General features: G+C 38.9%; 1 protein-coding gene across 3 annotated transcripts in view; it reads right to left on the bottom strand.

Annotated features, from left to right (window-relative positions):
* ARHGEF10 (Rho guanine nucleotide exchange factor 10) overlaps positions 1-25,340 on the bottom strand; it is a 108,451-nt gene that overhangs the window by 51,749 nt on the left and 31,362 nt on the right. The window contains exons 5-17 of one of the 3 annotated variants that reach the window (XM_066179817.1): positions 24,803-24,866; positions 23,530-23,609; positions 22,367-22,423; positions 19,811-19,974; positions 16,584-16,700; positions 15,267-15,381; positions 12,687-12,799; positions 8,888-8,965; positions 8,494-8,673; positions 7,105-7,221; positions 5,272-5,361; positions 4,646-4,816; positions 2,168-2,313 (exon numbers count right to left, since the gene is read on the bottom strand). In XM_066179817.1, the coding sequence (XP_066035914.1) occupies positions 2,168-2,313; positions 4,646-4,816; positions 5,272-5,361; positions 7,105-7,221; positions 8,494-8,673; positions 8,888-8,965; positions 12,687-12,799; positions 15,267-15,381; positions 16,584-16,700; positions 19,811-19,974; positions 22,367-22,423; positions 23,530-23,609; positions 24,803-24,866 (1,492 nt within the window). Of the gene's footprint in view, positions 1-2,167; positions 2,314-4,645; positions 4,817-5,271; positions 5,365-7,104; positions 7,222-8,493; positions 8,674-8,887; positions 8,966-12,686; positions 12,800-15,266; positions 15,382-16,583; positions 16,701-19,810; positions 19,975-22,366; positions 22,424-23,529; positions 23,610-24,802; positions 24,867-25,340 lie in introns of all 3 variants that reach the window. The other 2 variants (XM_066179816.1, XM_066179818.1) reach the window with 2 other exon arrangements.

The raw sequence follows: 25,340 nt of genomic DNA on the forward strand, positions 1-25,340 counted from the left end.
AATCTGCTGTTTATCAGCTTGAGTACAGTGCACAACTTGAAAGAAATAAATACATCAGTCTGACTTTTGTGACTGACCTTTCCTGGCATGCAAAGAACAGCCACGTAGATGCAGATAATCTTGTCTACAACCATAGCACTGCCAACAACAGTCCTTACATTACAATAGCAAAACATAAATGACCATATTTTAAGATCCATGTACATTCTGAAATCCTAATACAAGTGCTTGGGATTCTACTTTGGCACCACGTTTTCCTTATTTTTTTGAAACACTTCTTTTTGGGCCCTAACTGCTATGTTTAGGGGAGTACAGCTGATGGGACCTCTGAATGATTGCTGGCAACAGGAAGGACAACATAACTTCTGAAGAGCTGACAAGCCAACGTTTTTGCCAAGCCCCACAGCCCAGATTGTTCTGTACAGCAGATCTCTGCAACTGCTGAGGCTTCCAAGAGTAATCCTGCCTGAGCTGCTGCTTAAGAAGTGTGTATCACAAAAGGCATTCCCAATCAAAGAGCACACTGAGGAAGCTCATTAGGAATAGAATTTACATTAATACTAATTTCACTTTGTTTCCTTCATTCCCTTATTCCCATTCAAGAACATGTAACAAATATTTATTATAAAGGACAAAGAAGATGTTAAAGTGAACAAAAAAGGTTTATTTCACAGAAAGCATGACTGAAAGCCAGAAGTCAAATGCTTGAGAGAAATCAGCAAAGTGCATTTATTGAGAACAGCAAGTAAATGCTGAAGTTCAGCTAGTCTGCCACCTATTTGCAACACGGACTTATTTCAATAAGGAAGCAAGTATGAACAAAGAACACAGCTTCCACGACTTAAGTAAATACTTATAAATTATTGACCTAGCTCAGAAGAAACAAAAAAGAACTAGGCAGGACACGGTTCTTCAGCCACTAGGGATAGCATCCACCTCATCCAACTGCTGTTACTTCAGAGTTAGGCCACCAGCCCCTGCTGGTCATCCAGACTGTGTACAAAGAAACACCTGAGGGTTATGTCATCTGTAAAAATATCTACCTTTTGCAAACCAGGAATGCTCAAATGTCCTATGTGCCTAGGGTCCACAAGTTACAGAGAAATTTTTAAGGCTTGCAAGAGATACATACCTTTACAGAGGATATAACCCACAGAGGGTCAGAGACTTGGCATGATCATGAACTTTTAACATGGAAAACAAAAACAGACTGCACTTTGCTGCTTCAATTACAAATAGAAAAAATCCAAGACTTTACTGGTATGAAAGAACATAAAATATGAATACTTAAAAACAATATCCACGTGTTACTAAGAAAGTAAAGAATTTGTAAAGGGAAGGATCACAGGACAATTGACAGAAGCTTGCTCATTTTCTGAAGTGTAGTTATTACACGGCACTTCTCACTGACATGAGACCAAGCAATCACACACTTAGAAATACATGTACAGAATTCATACTTCAGCAATGAATTAAGAAATCAACTCATATTATGCTTAAAAAAGCTGTTCTTGGAAGATTTTAATGATCAACATTTTCTTTGTCAGAATGTACCATCACATAAAACAATTTAGGATACAAGCAACATATGAATGCGAACACAACCTTGGCATACACAGACACTTAGTAATAATTACAGCAAACAAAAGCACAAAAAGAACTATAAAAAAATGCTTTTTTCAAAGCATTTCACCTTTAATCCTTCAAGGTTTGGTTTCCCCATCTGGAACTTTGTTAGCAAGTTCCAGGTTTGTTCTGGCAACCTGATTAACTTTATGGATTTTGGTTTGTTTGTTTGTTGGAGGTTGTTCATTTGTTTTGCAGAGGGTGGTATTTAATTTACAAATTGTGTCAAATTACAGTCTGAATATAAGGAAGAAGAAAAAAGTCTTACCCTGGCATGCCTGTATTCCACTAAGCACTAATATATAGCAATAACTAGACACTACAGAGCATTTCTATCTGTAATCTCAAACTGATCCAATTTTTTTACAAATTTACTCTAGAACATCCAAATTTGAAGGACTATAACAAAGCTAGTTAGCCATTTATTATGACTACTCCTAGAAACCATTAGCCACAGTAAATACAACAAAAGCAATTCTATAAGTGTCTTTTTCCACTTGAAGTTCAAATGATCATCTAAAAAATATAAATTAAATCTTACCGAATATTTACCGTTGCACACATCAGCACATCATTTAACATGAAAAGTCGCCGTTCTTTGGTTTTGATGATTTCTCCTTTGTCATTATATACTGTCTCAACCATATCATCAGTCCGTATGAGATATCTGTTTCCGCTGCTGAGTAGCTGGATTTTGGAAACAATCAGCATTGCATATTATACACTGTACAATCAACATCCAGCACATAACAACCAAAAACAATGGATTATCACTTGCCATCCTAGCACAAGTGGTTGCAGGTGGATTTGCCAAGGGAATTAGGCCTCTTTTCTAAATCAAATCTGCTTTTGATTTAGAGAAACAATAACTTCTGCTATCATCCATAAAGCCATGTGGAATTTAAGGGCTTTGCATCTTAATGTCGACCATGGTTGCTCTGGGAATCTTCCACACTGATAAAGGTTTCTTGGCAAAAAAAATGATTCCTTCCACAATTTCTGTGATTTCCTTCCTCAGTCCCTTCTTTCATAGTCCACTGAAGACCTACACATGATTCCAGCTGCCCAGAGTGGGAGGAGAAAGTGTGTTCAGCCTACTCTGTCCCTCTGGGCTCACACAGCTGAGGAGCACAGCTGGCAGGGTGTCACAGGCTCTGGAGAGGATGACATGTCCAAGAGATTCTTGGCATGTGAACTGCTCCTGACATTTGCCTTCAAGGGCTGAGGATCAGCCACTGCGTGCAAGCATGAACTAATCCCTTACATGTCAAAGACAACTCCACAGTGTCCAACAGAATAAAACAATCCATAACTCACTAATTTTCTAATCAACCACCTCCTTCACACCATCTATTTCACCTTGGCTGGCATTGTTCCAAAACTGTATAAGCAAATATATAGGCCCAGGAGGGCCAACCATGTCCTGGGGTGCATCAGGCCCAGCACTGCCACACAGGCAAGGGAGGGGATTGTCCTACTCTGCTCTGCACTGGCCTCACCTGAATATTGTGTGCAGCTTTGGGTGCCACAATGTAAGAAGAATATTAAGCTATTAGAGAGTGTCCAAAGGAGGGCCTCAAGGATGGTGAAGGGCCTTGAGGAGAAGCTGTATGCGGAGTGACTGAGGTGACTTGGTCTGTTCAGTCCGAAGAAGGGACTGAGGGGAGACCTCACTGCAATTACAGCTTCCTCGAGAGGGGAGGGTTCTTCACCCAGAGGGTGGCTGGGCACTGGAACAGCCTCCCCAGGGTGGTGGTCAAAGCCCCAAGCCTGACAGAGTTCAAGATGTATTTGGACAATATTGTCAGTCACTTGGTGTGACTCCCTGGGGTGTTCTTGTGCACAGACAGGATCTGGACTCCAAGTTCCATGTGGGTCCCTTCCAACTCAGCTGATTCTGTATTATTAACACACAAGGCCTGCGGGACTCTGTGAGACTTGGAGTGACTACCCACGAATATATCAATGAATCCCCCACTTCATAACACAAAATCTCACAGTCAGCTGAAAAAAGGTAACCTGGGCTACCTCTTCAAAAGCACATTCTGTGTCTTGGAACTATTTGCAGATGATTAATAGCTGCTTCAAGAAGCAGGATTATGACAACTAGAAAAGAAAGCAAAATGTCTGAATCCATCTTCTAAGGCACTTAGAATGGAAAGACTGTTCCAGTATGACAATAAATTCAGTATTCCATTCCTGGTAAATAGCTTTAAACAAGCATTTTCTGGTTAACTGTTGCTTTCCTAAAAGCATAACATAAAGATGTGCTTTTATGTATCACCAAAAATAACCCCATTCCTTCAGGACATCCCCACTACTTTATCTCAGAAGGAGTCCACAGGATAACAACCTGTAACTTCACAAAAGCAGTAATGGAAACATTTATGCCCCACTTCATGGGAAAGAAGGAATCATTTATGATACAAACAAAACAAGCATACTTATATCCACAGTACAGATAGCTACTAATAAACTCAAATAAAAAAGATTGTTCCTTCCTTCTTACTGAATGTCTTCTAGTGTTCTTTTTAGACATTTCTATTGTACAATGCAAATGTATGAATGAAATAGACTGAGATTTTCCTTAATTCAAGGAAGATGTTGGACCCATTCAATAGCACATCCTGAAACACTTCATAGTTGGAAGCACTGCTGGTAAAAGGACGTGGTCCCTTTCTTTACACAGGAGTAATTCCTCACTTCTGGGATAAATTATAAGTTGAATTTTTCCCTGCAGAAAATGTGCATGAGATTTTACTTTATACTATTATTTCCTACACCGCCACAGAACAACTCTGCTGAGGCTAGTTCAGTGTGTTGCCCAATCCAGCACACAGTGGTGAGCCTGTACGGTCCCAGAGGTGGGTCATATCTCACATTTACCACTAGAAAGACCCCATGTGGTTGAGCTCTACAGAAGAAACCAACATAGCTGTCTCTTTGGTCTCTGTTGTAGAAATTGCTCAAGGCCCAGAAACTGACTTCTGTTTCCATTATACTTTCCTACTTTCCTTACCTTGTTTAGGTAACGTTCATTCATTGCTTTTGCTATTTGTTTTATTTCACAACGCTGATCTGCATCCCTTTTCCTTTCATTTAACTTCTCTGCCAATGTCTCGAGTTCTGTAAGAGCCATCTGTAGAGGTAATCTGTCAGGATGTCCTTTATTAGTGTTCTTCAACATATCCTGAGGGGTAATTATAGAAAAAAAATCCCATTTATTTTCAAAGTCAGGTTCCAATGATTACAGGATGTATATTTACACTATATGCTTTACTTGAGTACTACTAAAGAATAAGACCAATAAACACCTAATGAATATTCAGACAGCACATTGCTTAACTTCCCAAATATCTTAGTAATTGTTCAAAAATATATTGAATGGGATCACATATGTTCTTACTTAAAGAACAAAATTACAGAGAAGGGACATAATATTAAACAATCCGGCAAACAGTATTATACTATATTATGTATGTGTCCATAAACAATGATTTAAAATGAAACTTTTCTGATCTTTTCTGTCATAATAATATTGTATTATCTTTATTATCTTTATTCTTATTATTCTTATTATTCTTATTATTCTTCTTCTTTTTATTATTATTATTATTATTCCTCATTAAAACATGGACAGCATACCTGCAATAGTAGAATGAACTGTGGAAAACGTTGGATAGGTTTCATCATTAAACCATACAGTGTAATGCGATCGGGGCTTGACTCCTGACACTGCTGCAATGCAAGAAAGCCACATTTAATACCGTGAGCACATTCCCACCAGTTACAGAATGAAAGGGAAACATTTCCTAAAAATTCTATTATGTTTCTTATATTAATTATAATAGGAAGACCATAAAGATTCCATTTACTATCAAGACTTCATTTAAAAATATTAAATCTTTTAGAAAAACCTGTCACTATTAAAATGATGAATATCCTGAAATATCCTCTTTAAATAAATACAGCTGGGCTAAAGCCATGCCAGCAATGTAGCACCCGTAAATCTAAAAAACCTACCAATGGGTTTTTAAGAGGAAATCTAAGAAAAACATCATAATCTCAGCGCTATGCAAACAGAGATTTTGATCTTCTTTATTGGAGGAAACAACGGAAAAATATGTTGATTTATATTCGGAAAGAAAAATGTTAGAATCCATTAATTTCAGTTACCAGGAATGGCAGATAAAACCAGACAAGTTTCTTTTGCATGTGTAAAATGCCAGAAATGGCCAGAAATAGGAAGGTTAAAAGAAATACTCAATATGAAAAACAAAGAAACTCTAAACGATATTAAATTGGTGTTGTGCTTAAATTGCTATTTATTGGTACAACTACCAGCTTCACAACAATTTCTTTCCATAGTTATCTATACAAACATCTGGTTTTATCCAAACAGAAGCAGTGAAGATTTTGACCTTCATTGCTAGTGGGGAAAGAAAAAAGAAGGAAAGTTAAACAAGTGTCATCTGTCATCAGAGTTTGGCTGTGTTTCTGCAGGCAGAACCAGTGTGGCCCTGACAAGCAGTGATGAGAGGTGTGGTTTATCTGTCTATTGGAAAAACGTGCTTTTAACAGTAGAACACTAGAGTCTGATCTTCATGGTACTTCAGGCTTCCAAAGTATCCTCCTGCACAGAGTTGTCCACACTCCAAAATGCTGTTAGTCAATTTAAGATCTGAAGACAAACCCCTGCCACTCTTCTCCAGGCAACTGAGGAGTTGCACTAGGCACCCAGATTTACTGTTTTGTAGACCACTGTAACAGACCTGACAGGGTGACCAGCTCTGAGAGGCACAGCTCAATCCAGAATGCTTGGGGAATGAGACAAGCTCAGCTTTCAGACTCTCAGCCCAAAAGCTTTGCAACAGATTCTTTGTACCCTCTGTAAGGTGTCAACCCTAGGGATTCACAGCACTTCTGCTGTATGTGCCAGGCTCTCCATACACATCATGACAGACATCATATGCAACAGGGTAGTATGCTTTCTGCAAAAAAATCACCAATTTCAACCCCAAGCCAGAAACACAATCTTCAAAATCCAGGGAAATTGCTGTGGAATGGAAATCCAGCCACACTACTCCTCACAACACAATAAACAAATTAGAATTAAAATAAATTTTAAATAAAAAAGTGGCTTCATACAGTGTACTACTGTATGAAGCTCACATGATATATAAGAATCATAATGTTTAGCCAAATAAAGTAATGCAAACACCAATAAACTGATTTGAATAACAATAAAACTACTATGCACTTCAAAATACACCCCAGACGTAACAGCACGTTACTATACCAAAATTACAATACTGGAAGGGCATCATCTGGAGTCTTTTTGTGCCAAACCCACAAAACAGACCTTAAGCCCATAAAAACAGTGAGACAAAATCAGAGGTCAAATTTCCTCCCAAATTATAGCTCATACTTTCTTATTTATCACATAAGCACAACTATTTTAAGTATTAATGAACTAACCTTTAAGAAGTCTAAAAAGGCAGGTTTGGTGGCACAAGATTTCTTGAGAATCCCAACTGCTGTACTGAAGTTGTTTACATATTCACTGTATGCATCCAATACCATAGATTTAGAAAACTGAAAAGAAAAGAAGGGTAAATCCTAATTAAAAATACAAAAGACCTCTGCCAGCACAGCTATATAGACCTCTAGCTGTTAGGGACTCGCTCAGAACTAAGGGCTTTGCTTGGCCTAGTGCTGGATATACAGATACACTGGTAATACCCAAAATAATCTTTCTGCAGAAGACAGGCTGGAAAAAAAAAGATATAACAGCTGTGAATTACAAGAAATGCATTTACAGAAATTGCTTCATCTTGGCTAGAACACTTGGGCAGAACCTGAGGACTATGAGCAATCAAAAGGCATCCAGTGAAATTCAAAGTGACAGCTGAGATCCCCTGATCATCTCACTACCTGTCTTTCAGATTAAGTGAATCAGCAAGGTCTCAGGGCCTCCACTCCCTGACTTCAGCTATTAAGGACCTACCAAAAAAGCAGACAGATTGTGTGGCCTGCAAGCAGTCATGGGAATGGTAAGATCACCATCTATTGCCTTCTTGGTAATTTTATGCCTCTCTTTTGCAGAGCTGGTCTCATTAAGCCTACCTAACTTGATTCAGTCACAACTAAGCAGGTTTGCTTTAAACAATAGATCTTTAGTAACTATTTCATTTTGGGTGAACTGTGACCAGATCCCAGCTCTCTTACAGCAGGCATGAAAAGTTGGTGATTTTCAGCACCTGGGTGGCAATAAAACAAAGCATTCAAGCCAGAAGGCAGGCAGCCTCTTCCAGCCTCACTTTCATGGTGAACGTTTTTCAATCAACCAAGGCCACTTCTTGTTTTCTCTCATTTAAAGAAGTAGCTAATTCTGTCCTTTACTGAATGGACTTCCATTAATGATGGAATAGGGTTTTAAAAATACTCTTTATCAGTGCCCCATCCCAGTTCAAACTCAGGAATCCAGGACATTATCTACTGTGGTTTCTTTCTACTTGCACACTACTAGGTATGACTACCCATTTTTTACGAGATGCCAAGCCTCAGTCTCACTTTAATTTTGGTGGGTTTGTGAATCTCTAATTTCTCATAAAAATAAACTATTTACTTAAATGTCTGAAAGATTAGTCAAAGCCTGAAAACTTTTCTCACAATTCTTTAGCATCTGTCAACCGAGCTGAAAACATGTTGGTGCCAGTTTCCTTATCAGGATAGTACACGCATACTCTGACAGTTGTCACAGGCATTGGAGAACATGGGAATAAAGCAGCTAAATTAGAAAGATATGGAGATGGAAAAACAAGACTAAAATAAAACCAGATTATCTGTTCTGACACATTTGCTTACTGAAGCAACAAAGACATCACCGATCATTTCAACAGAGTCCCACTCAGATACTCGACTCGCCAGCGCAATCTGAAACATTGAGTGGCACTGAAGAATTTCCTTAATTCGATAAAAGACCATTTTAAGTTTTCTTTCACTCAGTAATTTTGCTTCCATTTCTGAGAGGGGCTTCTCATATTGCTGTGGGGGAAAAAAAAAGCAAATTGATTTAAACAAACAAAACAATGGACTTCTATAAGCAGAGAAACAAACTTATGCAACAGTACACACACACTAAACCAATAAACATGTGGCATGAAGCATCTGCAGCAAAATCTCTTAGTCATATGACAGATTCTTTAATGATTGTTTTCCAAATATTCAAAATTTTAAAATACAAAAGATATTAAGGTACCTCCAGGATTCTTTTGAGAGCATCCACGTAATTCTTCTCACTATCAACTACAGAGCCCAAAATATACCTTCTCACAACCTGTTGAAACAACAAAGTTTTCCAAAGCTCTAATCAGGTAACACATTCATTATAGTTGGAAATGATGATGATAAAAATCTCACATTAATAGAACAAAATAAATACAAAGCTATTTCAATACTGGAACTGCAATAAAATAATACTGTACCTATTCAAAAGTAATTAAATTTACTATTACTCTAAAAGTACTTATTTTAAAGAACACAAAAATTATTTTATCGATAGCGATAATTTTTTTCTGACTGCTGTAATTCCAAGCTTTGCTTTTAAAACCTGTGTTTTGACTTTGGCATTTAACAACGCTCTCAGGCCCCTAGTGCAATTTTTAGGGCTGTCCTATGCAGATCCAGGAGCTGGACTTCAATGATCCTAGTGATCTTCCAAACCATGATATTCTATAATTCTATGCACCTTAAATGTATGTATGTAGGCATTAATGGATAGAATCATAGATATAAGATGATGTTAACTCTTTCAGTGATATGCTACAACAAAATAGGTTTTCAAAACAAGTTTTCAAAAATCAATCCTAAATTTTATTTTTAATAGGTTTTATAAATTTATTAGGAGCAACATGAAGGGCAAAGAAATACTAATTACCTTTTAAAGTTAAGGCCATAGGAACTGTACCACTGAGAAAGTATCCAAGTCAGCATTCTCTTTTGGGCACTACCATGCACAAGTGAAAACCCCCATGTTATCTATATTTATATGCATTGACAGAGTAGTAAGAGCTTCAGGAAAAGCTACCATATTTCATGTTAAACTACAGGCTATTTATTACACCTCCTTCTCCACCTTCTGCTTCTGTAATTCAGCTGAAATGCACTTTGTTTGTACATGTGGGTGGCAGGATAGGAATGACTGAAAAGCAGTCTGGTTTAGAATTTAAGCTTCTTGCCATCAATTAGATTTCCTGTTGATTATAAGGATTTGTTTTCACCCAAATCCATCTCCTAATCCAGCTCACCCCAGAGTTTTCAAAAGGGGGACTATAAGGGAGAAGACAGCACAGGGGTAGGATCAAACCACTTTCCATCACTACAAGAGAAGGAAAAACTGCACGTTTTGCTATTTTAAGATAGCCTAAACAACCATGAAACAAACCTCAGGTTTGCTTCTTTCTGCTCCAGAACCCCACAGACTCCTGCCTCCTTCACCATCACTGCCTTTAAATTTTCCACACTTGTATTTTGCATTATTAAATGCAGGTTTTGTGAGAATTTTCTTTCAGGCACTAGCATTTCAAAGGAGGACCTCAAAATTATCTGAGGCTTTGCTTAAGATATATAGAGCAAAATTAGTTGTGTCTAATCTGTGTTTAGAATGGATTTAGCAGTGTCTTATTTGATATAACGGATCAGCGGCTCTGGTGAAGAATACTAATCCTACTTTTAGTCACAGTTCATTCTTCTGAAAAGAATAAACATCTATAGAAATGAAAATTTCAGGCTCTATAATACACAAAAAGAATAATTAATAGTAGGTTCAGGTTATTGCAATATATATATCAGCCCCAGCCCCAGCCCCAGCACTTGCAGGCACCAGGATTTAAACAGAAGCCATCATGCCACCTGCTGTTTGAAGCCAGCATGTCCAGAGAGCAGCTCTGCTGTGACAGGGCAGCTGGGCTGGAATGGGGTCCCGGCCTGGGGCAACCAGGGCTGTGACCCCTTCCCACAGCCAGGCTGTGCTCGCCCCCATGAACTGCTCTGGTGTTTGTGTGCACCCCAGCCCTGCTGACCAGGAGCCAACCACCCCCACACAGCTGCTGCACTCCTCCAGTTTGGCGTCACCGCCAGATGTGCACTGCAGCTGGCAGCCAGATTACTCATACAGGCTTTAAATGCCAGAGGCCCGTGCCTGCTCCTGAGGGACAGCACTAACGTTGACCACCCGCTGTACTTTATACCACGGACTCTCTGAGCATGGTGTCCTCACCTGTCTTCCACCCACCTTTTAATCCACCCATAGAGACTCTATCTCACCTACAGGAGTACAGGAATACATCAGGAGACACCTGAAAGCCCTGTTAAGGAAGAGGTAATTGACATACTTTGCTGCTCTCTGCCCATAAAGTCACCACAGTCACCTTCAGTCACTTCAAACGGGCTCAAGCTGGTCATGCACAAATGGACTCTGGTTCACCTATGTTGATTTTTCCCCGACTCACCCTCCTGCCCTACTGAATGCAGACATAGCTCCCAAGAGCATGTGCTCCATCACTTCTGGGACTGAGGTAAGGACAGACTCAATTCTCCTTCTTGTTGGTAAGAGTGTGACACTTTTTCCCAGTCTTCTGATCACTGTGATCTTAGATGACTGAGAAAGGCCTTACTCGCAGCATCCTTATATCCATCCCATCTGGTCCCACAGACAGCTCTATGTCCAAATGGCCTCAGCTGCCCCAGCTGCACACTAGGCTTCACCACAGCAGACCTGTCTCAGGGCTCATGGGCAGGGTTCTGAGGACAAGCCTCATCAGTAAAACCCAAGGCAAAGGTTTTGACCCTTTATCACTAGGTCCGTGCCCCACCAAGCAGTGTAGTGTGTTTTTCTCAGCTTCCTTTTGCTGCCAGTGTACACATCAGAAACCCTTCACTGTTGCCCCTCACACCTCACTAGCTCCAGCTGAGCTTTGGCTTTCCTAACTCCACTCCTGCCCACTTGGACAGCACCTCCTGCGCAGATGAGCAATATTTGTCATGACTTACACAACTATTACCCCTTTGTTCCAAACTACAAGCACTCTGGGGTTTTTTTGCAAAAGAGGATAAACTTATTTGTACAAAATTACCCCAGTGAAACTCATATTCCTATCTGGAAAGAAGAAAAGAGCATTCAGACTGATGCTGAAATCTCACATTATAATAAAATCTTACAGTAATGTAACACAGTTTGGCAGCTGCTTTGTTACAAGATTAGCACTTCACTGTGTTAAACACAAGAGAAAAGTGAACCTCACCAAAGTAAAAGGTAAAACAAACTCTAAAAATCCCAAAATTTTATAGCCCTCTCCCCAATTGCCCCTTAGTTTGGTTTTTTGCTCATTTTCTTACCAACTAACTCATGACTTGACACCACAAGAAGCTAAAAACTCTCATACAGTTATTAGTTGTCTTAAAATACAGTAACATGAACCCAAGGGATTTATTTTCAGCCAAAACTTCTTAACTGATGCTGATTTCTGTATTTTTTGATGTGATTTCCACAGTGACTATACAGTTTGATGTGGAGAAGAGCAAAATTAATTCTTCCGTAGACTTGACTTTACTGGGGATGATTTTTTTTTTTTTTTTAACCAAGAAAAAACATTAGATTCAAAGAGCATACAGGCTGTTCTCTACATTTAAAATAGAAACGCCAGAGCAGCTGGAGCAAAGTTTTCTGGTTCAGTAAAAATGCTTTAACTCTCTTCTTTTTTCATTCAAAACCACCACTTTTAGTTTAAGTGTTCAGGAAGTGAAACAACATAGTTCTTACAGATAATTTTATAATGCAAATCAGCATTTTGCACCTCTAGGTGAATTCAGGACTGATGCAACTATATGCACACACACCAATTTTCAAAAACCTAGTTTACTTATTCAGTTCTGAATTTGATGTCCACTTAAGTAAAATGCCAATATGCCAATAAGACCAAGGGCACCTAAGAGCCATTGGTGCAGAGCAGAAGGGGAGAAAAAAGAGGCAAAAGACCATATTTCCCACATCTTACAACCTGCTCCTGTGATAATCCTTCAGGCATAGGAGTCATAATTGCTTCTGTATGCATACAGTCCACATCAATAAATAAATTTAGCTCCTCTTCTTCCAGACAAGACGATCTGTGATCTACAAATAAATAACCAAAATGTCAGCTTCTACATGAGGATTGAAAGAAGAAAAAAGCAAAAAAACCCCAAAAAAGCGAAGACTCTATCATCCGAGCACAAAAATTATAAATTTTCACTTAGCAAACAAAAGAAATTTCCCAGCGTTTCTGTATCATCTGTGAAATCACACAAATGCTACCACCAATAGGCATTCTGATACAGAACACCTTTCAAATTCTAATATCCCACAGTTAAAGACAGCCTAAGCATCTTTTGCTTGACCTCTACTCCCTCCTTTCAGCCAGGAGAATGGGGCTATCCATAGGGCAGGACATGACAAGTTGGGTTAAAGCACTGCAGTTTCAGGGCTAGCAGTTTTAAAATAAATGATCACTGGGAGGAAACTGAAAACACTCATATTATGATCTAGCTAAAAAAATTCCATACATCCTTCTATGGCTCAACTGAAATTAACCAAATTAACCAAAATGTTTGCTTTCATCAGAAAGGAGTGAGGGATTCTGCATTGCTCTGTGGGTAAAATTTCTACTGAAAAAGCACCACCGAAGTGAACTGGTAGGTGGCAGCACACAGCCAGCCAAACAAGCAGATTATGAGGAAAGGAGACATAAAGAAAGAACAGTATGAGAAATTGGCTTAGAACGAAAAGAGAAATAAGGGAAGCAGATCTGATGGCAAGGAGAAACTTGTGAGTTTATTTAAAAAAAATTTTCACTAGCTCCCTGCTGATTTGGAAAGTGGTAATAGGATTCAGCCATCCACAGATACACTGACTGCAACCTAACCTCTAGAAAAGTATGAAGACATGCTAGGTCCACTGTAATGCTGCTCTACAGATCATTTTCATCTGTTCAACTGCAAGAAGTTAAGGATACACTTTTTGATCACCTCATTTTGTGTACCTTTCTGTATTCAATCTGTGAATTAAGTAAATTGAGGTCTCTGACAGAGGTCGTGACAGAGACATAAGATGTGTTCTGGCCCATACAGATAGGATGCAACTTTATGTTACCTCTCTCAATAAAAATATTTTGTTCCACTCTTGTGGCTTTAGCTTCCTAAAATTGAAATTTTATAAGCTCTGAAGTTACTACCCTTTATTTAGTTGGGCAGAAACTTGAGCAGAAAGATATACTATCTCTCAGATTTATCCTGAAAAAGAAACCAGTTTAATTTACTACCACCCGTCTCTTGAAAAAATTACCCATGGACAGCTGCTGCCAAGGCTCATGACAAAGGACTGTCACTTGCTCTCAGCTACAGAAAAAACAAAAATAGTTCTGTGGTTTTTTGGTTTTACATCACTTCGTGTTTTCCCAACCCAAATTCAGCTTTCATCAAAAATCATCGAACTGATTAAACAGTACAGTCTTTTCCCCCACTTTCACTCTTAAGCACAGAAAGCATTACTCCTTACCTTACAGGGATGAACTTTGTAAAACAGTCAACTACTTCCCCACTGAAAACCATGTCCTAACAGCACATTGTTCTGACATTCAAGAGTTATTTGATGGAGAGACCTGGACAGATTTAGTAACTGTGCTGGTTTTGGCTGGGGTAGAATTAATTTTCTTCACAATGGCTAGTATGGAGCTACATTTTGGATTTGTGCTGGACACAGGGTTGATAATATAGAGATGTTTTTGTTGTTGTTGAGTAGGGCTTACACAGAGCCAAGGCCTTTTCTGCTTTTCATACTGCCATGCTGGCAAGGGTGCTGGGAGTGCATGGGAGGTCGGGAGGAGACACAGCTGCAGGTCAGGTCACCCAAACTGACTAAAAGGATACTCCAGACCATATGACATCCTGCTCAGTATACAGCGGGAGGAAGGAAGAGTAAGGGGAGGGGATGTTTGGAGTGATGGTGTTTGTGTCCCAGGTAACTGCTTCATGTGAAGAGGCCATGCTATCCTGGAGATGGATAAGCACCTGCCTGCCCTTGGGAAGCAGTGAACTAGTTCCTTGTATTTCTTTGCTTGTATGTGGCTTTTATGTTCACTATTAAACTGTCTTTATCTCAACCCACAAGTTCTCACTCCCCCTTGTAACCCTTCTCTCCCCAGTCCTGGTTGTAGGAGAGTGAGCGAGCGGCTGTGTGGGGCTTGGCCACTGGCTGGGGTTACACCACGGCAGTAACTTAACATCACTTCCATACTCCCATCTATCAGTATCTAGATCACACTGCTTGGTGGGATTTTTTGTTACTGTTTTTAACTGGACACTTCTTGCTGGTCCTCAGGTTTCTCAGGTCCCTCAGGTTCTTGCCCCAAACAGAAAAAACTGCTCAAGATGCACTGACCATACTGCCATCTGAACTGAATATAATACCACACATTTTTGATATATATCTGATTTCTTGCATCTAGCTCTCAGCTCCTGCTACAAAAATTTGCTAGGCCATTCATCTTCCTTCTCAGAAATTACTAGAGAATGCAACGAAGAGAAATACTGTAAATAGCATTTACCTTGAGAAATGAAAGATTTTGTCCGAATGAAGGAACGACCCTTCTTCACAGCTGCTTTCGTCTTTTCAAGTCCATCTTTGGTACCTTCTCGAGCAGCTCTCATAAGCTTTTGCATCTGTAAGATAAAAAATATAGTCTACATGTTCAGAGAATAATAGGAAAACACTTGAGCCTGCACACTCTTAGGCTATCAATATTGTTCAAAGTCAAACGAATATATAGTAAGTAGAGAGAACCATGAAAGCTCAGAGCCGAGCTCCTGTATTTCAAAATAAAATAAAAATTGGAGACAAGGACTTCCTTAATGGAAATACTGTATGCAAGTCTAAAAGAGCAGAAATGCTTAAGAACCCTTCTGCACTCAAACAGAAACTTTATTAAATACTCTCAAATCTTACGGAACAAATACCTACTACTCACAGGTCATTAACAGCCAGAAGTCTTGTCCATCTTTGAGTGTCCCAATAACTCTTCCAAAATATTTCTGACCTAATGATAATCCCCTAGACTCAGTTATATATTAACTATATTCTTAAACAAACACTGTTTAAGGAAAGGAAGGAAGGAAATTTTTTATGAAGGAAAAAGTTACAACTAATAACTTCATTCATTGAAGAAATACATTGATTTAATTAAGAATGCCATAATCTTACAGTACACTACTACAGCCAAATGAAATTTTATGGAAAAAAAAAAACAACACCAAAAAACCCCAAACAATTTTCACTTTGCTGGAAAATGTTTATTAAAATACCATGCTTTGTACTTATTCTTCCCAAATATCACCACAACAAAAAATCCCCACTACTGTCAGAACACAAACAAAGCTGTGTTACTGCAATCAGGCAATTTCTGGGTCTGAGATTGAAGCTTTCAGCAAAAACTCATTTTTTTCATACCAGCTCCACTCCGAATGGAGAGCAGGGAGATTCCCAATTTGATCCTCTGTGGCTGCAGAGCTAGGGCTAGTCTAGCCCCATGGAGTCAAGGTCTCAGAGAGGCACTAGGGTTGTACCCCTGCCTCACACTCTGGGGTAAAGGCACCAGTCAGCAGGGAAGGACAATGCCCTATTTCATTTTCTGAGACTGTTAACATTTAAAGTAAGCATGAGAAAAGGTCCTTGACCAAGTATTTTTAAGACTACAGCAATATTATAGTCTTTAATTTAAGACTGCACAATAAAAATTCAGCACATTCAGAATTTATTTCATACAAATTATTGTCTACTTTTTCAAGCTATTAATAAAAGGCAACATTGTCTGTGTTGGAAAAGCAATTATTTAAATGTAGCTAGTTACAAAAATCAGCTACACTACCTTCAGCTCATGTTTTTGCTTTAGTTGCTGAATCTCTACTGCTCCCACAGTGTTTGACATCAAATCTTTCATCTTTTTTTCATAATGCTCCTTTAAACGCGTTAGGTCATGAGAAAGCTACAGTGCATAAAAAGACACAATCTTTTCAAAAAGTAGTGAAAACTTCATGCTAAAGCACTCACATAAATCATGCACATTGCCCCATCTATCTACTGATACAAAGACAACTAAGGGAAAACTAAACTATCACTGAGGGAAAACTATCACTGAGGGAACACTATCACTGAGTGAAGCTCCAGTCCGAGGAAGGGACCATCGCTCCTGGGCACTGCTGAACTCCACCAGGTGTTTTTCTGTAAAGACAGGGGCAAAGCCACTTAGACTAAGGTAACTATATTGTTACATATATTGTATTGTGCCTATCTCTTAAAAATCACACTGAAACAATACATCAGCTTTAACCATAAGCATTTTTCACTGGAGCACAAACCCTAGTCTGGATTTCAGACTACCCTTCAAAACAGTGAATCTCAGAAGAAAACTCAGAGACTGAAGAACCTGTGGAGATTGCTGGCACCTGAGAATATGGAAATTGACAGGGTAGTGGGTCAGGTAAGGAGACACTAACAGGATTCATGTTCTTGTAGGTTCCACATGCATCATAGCCTCATTGTATGAACTTGGGTGTAACCATCTCATATATGAATATGTTTGTTTGCAATGTAGGGAAACTATCACAGAGAAAGGAATGCTCTAGTATACCATTTGTCAAACATTTTGACAAAGATAGACAAAAGAGGTTAAAATGCAACCAGAAAAGAAAAAAAAAAAAGAGGAAACTATTTGGTGTGCCCCATAATAGAAGTCCAGTGGAAAACCCCTCAGCTTGATATCAACAGAGTTATTTGGCAAGAGATCAAAGCCTCAGGAAAGAGAAGGCATACTGAATTGAAAACAAAGTGACAGGCCCAGCAGGTAGCTCCACTAGGCTGGGTCAGGATGCAATTACCTCTAACATGATGATTCTGGCATTACAGCAGAATAATGAAGAAGAGCATCTGGTTCACAGACAAGAAATATTTAACAGCACAAAAGCCTTCCCTTCTTAAAATAAATTAGTAAATAAATAGAATAATAAGAAACATAATGAAAAGATGACTTTGAGGGAAGTCATATCAGCACTTAAAATTAAAAATTCCACCCCCAACCTTTCCATACTTTTCAACTAACACTAAAATTTTAAGTAGGGCAAGTCCTTCACAGGCTTTGAAAGGCTACAGAAGGTGATGTATACTGAGAATATACCGTAATATCCATCACAAGACTTGAGGAGAAGTGAGTGTTACTGCAGGGAATGGATACAGAGAAAAGGTACATAAAGAAGAGTAGTGTCTGCCCGTGTTGAAGTGCCAGTGCAGGGAAGGCTGGGGTTGGTTTTTCGGGTGGGTTTTTTTTTGTTGTTTTCTTGGTTGTTTGTTGCAGACTCTTTTTCAGCTGTCCTAAAAACGTTTCTTTCCTCACTCTCTGCCAAAACCCTTCCCTAATTTCCCAATTTCTCCATCTCCCAGCAACCCATTCAGGTGCAGGAGCCGCTCTGACTTTTCAATCTGCCAGCTTGAGTGCTCCTCACCTTCTCACACCCATCCTCACAAGGCAATCCCAAACCTTTTGTCACAGGCCTGAAAAAGCCACCTGCAGGGCAGTACCAAAGGGCACACCCCTCTTCTGTCATCACTCCTCAGTCTTCTGCTCAGATACTCTGTGCCTGATCCTGGTACAATCACATTCAACCAGTGCCAACAGTTTTCCATGACAGATCAAAGTATACTTTCAAGAGCTCAAAAAAAATGGTTTTAAACCTTTGCTTTGTTCACATATGTAAATAGATTCTTCTGACTATGGCCAAAGCTGAAGCTAGAGATAGCAAGAGAAGATTTAAAAAATAAAAAGAATAAGCCAGCAGTTATGTTAAGGCTTCCACACTCACATGCAAAGTAATTTCCTAGTCTCTTCCACGGTATTTAGAACAAAAAAAAATAATCAAACTCAGTTTTTTCAGTCTTGTTAAAAAAAAACTCCCAAACAAACAGCTGCAACAGCTTAAAATCATTCTAGTCAGCACAAAACCAAGACAAAAACAGAGGACAAGCACTCAGCTTACAAAGTGCGGATTTGGGTGGGCTCAAGTCTTGCAGTTAATTGCTCACTCCCTGATTTCCAAAAGACGGGCAGCAAGGATGGAGGTGAGGGGAGTGCAGATAACATGTACTGGAGGGAAACAGAGACTGCAAGGCTTTTATTCTCATCAAGTTAAGAAACCTGCAAAATGAAAATAAAGGTCCTGTGAAGTAACACCCTGTCTGAAATAACACCCTGCATATTCCAGCCACAGGGTGCTGAGGGAGCTCACAACACACAGCTGCCAAGCAGCTCCTGGGGGTCTGCCCCTAGTCAGCACACACTGGGGAGCCTCTCACAAAGAGGGTGCAGAAGGTCAGAAGTAGAGGAGCCAAGGCAAAGAGAAGGCAAGAGCCTGGGGCCTCTCTCCCTATGTAATGGAAGAGATGTAGTGAGGACAGGCACCTGTGCCACTTGTGTCACCTGTTTCACCTGTGTCTTCCTGCCTCCCGCAGAACAGATGGTGCCAAAGGTACTAGACCCGAGAAGTGCCACACATGGACCATTTTAATCATGCCACCTCTCTTCTCTCCTAAGAGGTAGAATTCCTTTTGATTACGGAAATCTTTTACTTTCAGGAGTTTTTTAAGCTCAGTCACTTCCAAACAAGCAAACTGCAGATCTAAGACAGAAATCTAGGGAAGAAGTGGTGAAGAGTTCTGTGACTTTTGAGCACCTAAAGATCTCAAACCTTCAATTCTTGTCAGGCTTGTACCCATTTATTCTTCACATTATTTTCTACACTTATTTACCACTTAGACTAATCCATCAACTGCAAAATAAGAGGTGAGGAACTGCCCATAAGCAAAAATAATCTCATTTTTATCCAATTCGAGTTTTTAAATTTTTAAAGAAGTTTCTGTTTAATATTTTCGCCTCTTCTTTTCCCTTTTACATTTTATATACTGTCACTTCTACACTGATTCGTATCTCCTTTAAAAAGATGCTGTTAGCATTTGAATTGAAGAAAAAAAGAAATACAGGTGAGAAAGGCAAGTGTTGGAAACCTGGATAACTTCAATGACTGAGCAGCACTGCAGGATACATACATGTCTCTTGTGGTTGCCTCGCAAAAAGGAGCTGGGAATTCCATTTTTACACTCAGAATCACTCTGCTCTTCATAGCTTTCAAACTCACTTGAACTCCACCCATATTCCAGTGAGCTGTTTCCGCCATCATCACCATTTTCAACATCATCATAAATCATTTCCTCTGCAAGAATTAAACCAAAATAAAAAAGCTACACTGAAATGTATGTTTGTTCAAACACCAAAAAACTTGTTCAGGATATGCTATAAAGAACAGTACAGACTTTTGTATGCATATTAAAATTTCTGAATTAAATCCAATATTCAAATAGCCAAAGTGGATTGTCTTTGTTGAAACAGAGTACCAAAAAAGGACAGTGTTATGGGTCCACACCACGATCCTTTTAGAAACATGTGCTAATCAAGGGACACTGCTATGTCCAAATCCCACAAAATGATTTGGAACTTCAAAGGAAGTTTAAACTATAGCTGTGAATGCACATCTGCACTGAGAAGCATAATCTTTCTGTTTGTAAGCTTGCCATTTGTCCCTAGGGACATCAGCTCAAATGCAAAACGCTAAAACACGGCAAGAATCAAATGAAAATGTCACTACTTCCAGCAGAACAGATCAGACCAAAGTAGCAAGAAAGGTGTTACACAATGATGTTTTATGACTCCACCAGCCACTGGAAGTCTCCCACACCTGGCAGTTACCTTGCTCATAGTTGACTCTAAAAACTTGAAGTATTAACCTTTTCAAGATATAACCTTTTCAAATCTACATTGCAAAGGGTGACCGAAGTGCCTCCTATTAGAGACAAAGGTCTTTCCATTGGCACACATGTCAGGAACATAAAACTTACTCAAAATAAAATGGAAAATTTAGAGCCAATTGCTTATCAGGAAACAGGAATGCACTCTACCTGCAGCATCATTTGTCATTACAAGTAGAAAAGTGTGGACACTCGTCATGCTACAACACTTCTGCCAGGAATCTCTATTGTCAGAGGTTATGATGCAGCATTTACAATTAAATGTCTCCTATTAAATTCAGGAAACAGCAGCTGTGCTTTTATTTTAAGATTGACATTTCATTTAAACAGAGAAAAAATATGTTCTCAAAAGAAAAGCTGGCACACTTTACACATCCATCTAAACCCTGAATTTTAATATTAACAATAATTAAATTCTTCATAACTAACATTAGAGGATTCTAGTCAAATTTGGAAGATTCAGATTTTTTTTTAAAAAAAATTTAAATCCCCACACATATCAAGGCTCTCCTTAAAATATTGCTACTGAAGAAGACATCTTAGTGGTAACCTAGCACAATGTGTAATTTTAAAAAGCCATCACAGTAAATCAAAATAAATCAAGACTTATGCTAAACTAACTCCTGTGCTGTCAGCTTTGGGGCAGGATTTACCCCATGACTGGGTGAATTTATCTTGTCCATGCACTAAAGTAGATTGTCTGACTGAAACCTTTTTTGGAACAGTTGCATCTCCATGACAAAATATACAAATAATAAACATCAAGATCACGAACGTATAAAGCTGAAACTTCCCTTACTACCTGTTTCCTCAGAATCTTTCAATGCCTTTGGGGAAAAAGTGAAAATCAAAATTTTAATCAATGTCTTAGGGGTTAAGCTAAAGATTTTGACCAATATGCTCAGCAGAGCTTTGCTCCATATCCTATATCCCACCTAGCTCAGCCACCTGGGCCTGGTGTACATGTTTCCTGGCTGATCAGCAACAGCACAAAGATGACTCTGCTCAAAGTAGCACTGAGGGAACTTCCAGTAAAATAAGCATTCAAGTCACAAATGTAACACGGTACTTTCCAATAATAAATGAAAAAAAAAAATTCAGTAGGTAATCTGTAAAACACCTTGCTTGAACTACTAAGGACAAGAAATGAAACGGTTACAGCTTTAAAGATTAATGTGGTTTTCACACAAGAAAGCTTAAGTGTTTTCTTGATCCATTAACAATTTCAGTATCAAACACCTACATCCTCTGAGAGCCATGACGTGTAAGTTGCTGAGCTCCCAATAAGCCAATTCACTTGAACACAAAATCAGTCAGTAGCAACTAATCTTTAAGCAGACTTCACTACACCCAAAAACTGCAAAACAAACCTGAGCAAGAACTCAATGAAATATGCTTCTTGAACCCTAACTCCATCATTCACAGTAACAATGATACATTATTATACATCATTTAACTATTTAGAACACCCTTTTCCTAACTATCTTGCCTTGTTGAGGACACTACAGCTACAACACCCAACACTGTAATTCTCTAATATGCAGAGAACACTCAAGCTTTTGGAACAGTATCTATAAAACAAAGCAGAATTAAGCTTCTGAGAAGAGCAGTATAGGAAAACTGCTGAGATAGTCTCCTAAGTGTTAGTATAATTCTGAACTTTTTAAGACCTATTGACAATTATTGGCACAATGTTAATTCTATTTACATATATTTTAGGTACTTAACGAACGTATCTGTTTAGTACACATGCACATAATTCTGTTTTACATTGCTTTCAGCATTACAAAGACCTCAAACCTGGTTCAGAGTCTGAATCTTCTCTTGGCACATCATCATAAATTACCTCATCCGGGTCTAAAACCAAGGCAGAAAAAAAAAAACAAATTAGAAATTTCCTAAAATTTGAATGGGACCAAGTGTTTAAGAGGCATTTGGACAAAGCCCTTAACATGGCTTTAGCTTTTGGGCAGCCCTGAAATGGTCAGGCAGTTGATATGTTGTAGGTCCTCTCCAACTAAAATATTCTAATCTATTTTAAAGAATTTTTGTTATATTGGCATATATGAATACATTGGAGGTATGACTCACTCACCAATAGCATTTTGCTTGCACATCTAGTCATTCAAATATTGTAATAATGAACAAAGTAGTATATGGTATTTGTGACATTTAAGTTTTATCTACATTACTTATGACATTTGGTAGCCTGAAAACAAAAACTCCACTTCAAAAGCCGGTATTTCTCCCTCCTTCTTACAGAAGTATGGGATGTTCTGTGCCTGCTGAAGGCTGCTCATTGCCTTACTGAATAGCTGTAGAAAAGCTGAAATTGAGTTTTTAAAAAGAACCAAAACTAAACAATGTAATGATTATTATAGTCCATTAAGAGACAGAATGTCAACGGAAATTCTTCAGTTACTTCATGAAATATGTAAGATGAATCTCCAGCCCAGTGGGAACAGCTCAGAACAGGCAGGATAACCTGTCCTCAAACCACACAGTCTCTGTTCTGGTTTAAAATGCAGCTACCAGCCAAGAATCAACAGCACACACCAAGAGAGTGGCAATTCCTTCCCTTCCACCTCCTCCAAGTATTTATTTGCCAACTACTACACTGGAAGAGCAATTTCAAATACAGTCGCAAATCAGACTCTGAACTGGAGCTTATCTCCACTGCACGTGCACTGATGGAGCCAAATGACTTCCATAACACGATTCTACAGACTCCAAAAGGAGGAAAAGTGAATGTTAACTTTATTCTAAAATTCAACTTCATCACACTGTCAAATGTTCTAACTGGTACAGCTTGGTTCTGTAAACCTATCTAAAAACACACAGCAAAAGTGAACACGGACATTCCCATAAAATCTGCTTGTGCACATAGACACACACACACTGCTGATTACAGCTTGAAACTAACCACCTTCCACAGCTGTACTTCAGTCCTCACTGCTACTTACTTTCCATCCATGCTGTATTTGCAGGATCTGCAACCCATTTGGCCAGGGCATCATCCTCTCTCTTGGTCTCGTTATCTTCACTTGAAAAAGAGGCCATAACATAAAATAAAAGAAGTAAAAGTTACACCACAATGTTTTTAAGCACCCATGAAGACAAGACAGTAAATATCTTTCTGCCTTCTAGTTTCTACTCCAAGGCTGCTGATTACTCAAAAATGTTGCTTCAGTATGTAGTTAGGTGATGAATAATCCATCCTATTTATTAGTCTGACAATTTTAGTCAGAAAATTGAAAACACATTCTTTACAATCTTAAAAAATACTCCACTTTTGAGTTCATCTACCAGAACACAGGAAATTCTCTCAGAAACAGTGAAGTGAGAGCTTCTTTTTCATGGTAAGTAGGACTAAAGACATTCTGGGTTACATCAGGAGCCATCAAGCAAAGCTGTTTTCCTCCTCTACCTGGTGCCAGTGAGGCTGAACCTGTAGCAGCACATCCAATTTTGGCTTCCTAACACTGCCTTGCTAGAGAGCTGTGGAGAAATTGAAGCTACCTCTAGAAAGATGCAGAGAACCCAAAGTCAGGGACTAAAGCACATGGTTTACAAGGAAGGAGATAAAAAATATGGATATAATTTAGATTGGTGAAAAGGATGTTATGGGGTGATCCAAGAGCAGCTACAAGTATCCAAAAGAGAACTACAGAGGTGATGGTATCAGGGGGGGTTTTTGTGGATTTTTTTTTTTTTGGATTTTTTTTTTGTTTGTTTGTTTTGGGGTCTTTTTTTTAATGCCAAAGGGGGGATGGTCAACAGACTGATCACTGGAAGATTTGTTTAGGACATTTGGGGAGGTAGGGAGGGCAAAGGGTGGAAGGGAAGGTAGCACAGCAGGGAAGACTGCTCGGGGAAGCTGCAGCACCTCCATCCTTGGAGGGTTTGAAGGCTCAGCAGGCAAGGCTCAGCCTACAAGGCCATGGTTGATCTGATGGAGTATTGGCAGTGGTCCTGCTGAAAGCAGCAGGCTAGACAAAATCTCCAGCAATCTGATGCAGCTGACATTGCCATCACTCTATAAAAATTCAACCCAGTGTCTTAAAAAAATCTCATGCATAGTTACACACACCGGTGCTGATTTTAGTACACAATCAGAATTACAGGACTAAGAAAGGGAAAAAACCAAACCAACCAACATGGAAGCATCCCATAAAGAAAATAAAATACTTATCAAATGCAAGCTTTCTTAGGAATTAAGGTTTTACAAATCATTACCTATTCTGAGGGTCCTCCAAGTTCACAGAATTATAATGACATTCTTCAGTTGCTGACTGTGTACCTGCCAAGTAGAAAAAAAAATGCTCGCAATAACAAGTCAGTTTGGCTCAAATGGCACATTTTAGCATAAGAAACTGCTTTTACTAGTTCATTGCTAAAGAATAATCTCCTTTACAATAGTTTTATTCTTACGCATGTTTAAAAAAATTTGAAGTTTCTTCACACCACGCATTTTTGAAAATTAAGTAATTCAAAGAAACAGCCATTATTTAGAAGAGCTGTTAGGAAGAAATTACAATGACTGATGCCTTTAATTCTGTCTCTCAAACATAAATTCCTGTACAGGTAATAAGGACACACAAATATTTGCTTTTACTTGACAGTATTCCTAATGGTGGTAAAAAGCAAAGGCTGGAATAAAGGCCGGAATTATAGAAGAATTTCTGCCGAGCTAAAGAAAAGTATATTCAGAATACAAAAGTAAAAAGGCAGGATATGAGAAGCTTTCTTTTCCTAGTGTCTTGACATTAAGCTG

Source organism: Chamaea fasciata, unplaced genomic scaffold, assembly GCF_029207755.1.
Source record: "Chamaea fasciata isolate MVZ Bird 193981 ecotype frontalis unplaced genomic scaffold, bChaFas1.0.hap1 SCAF_3, whole genome shotgun sequence".
Lineage (NCBI taxonomy): Eukaryota > Metazoa > Chordata > Aves > Passeriformes > Sylviidae > Chamaea > Chamaea fasciata.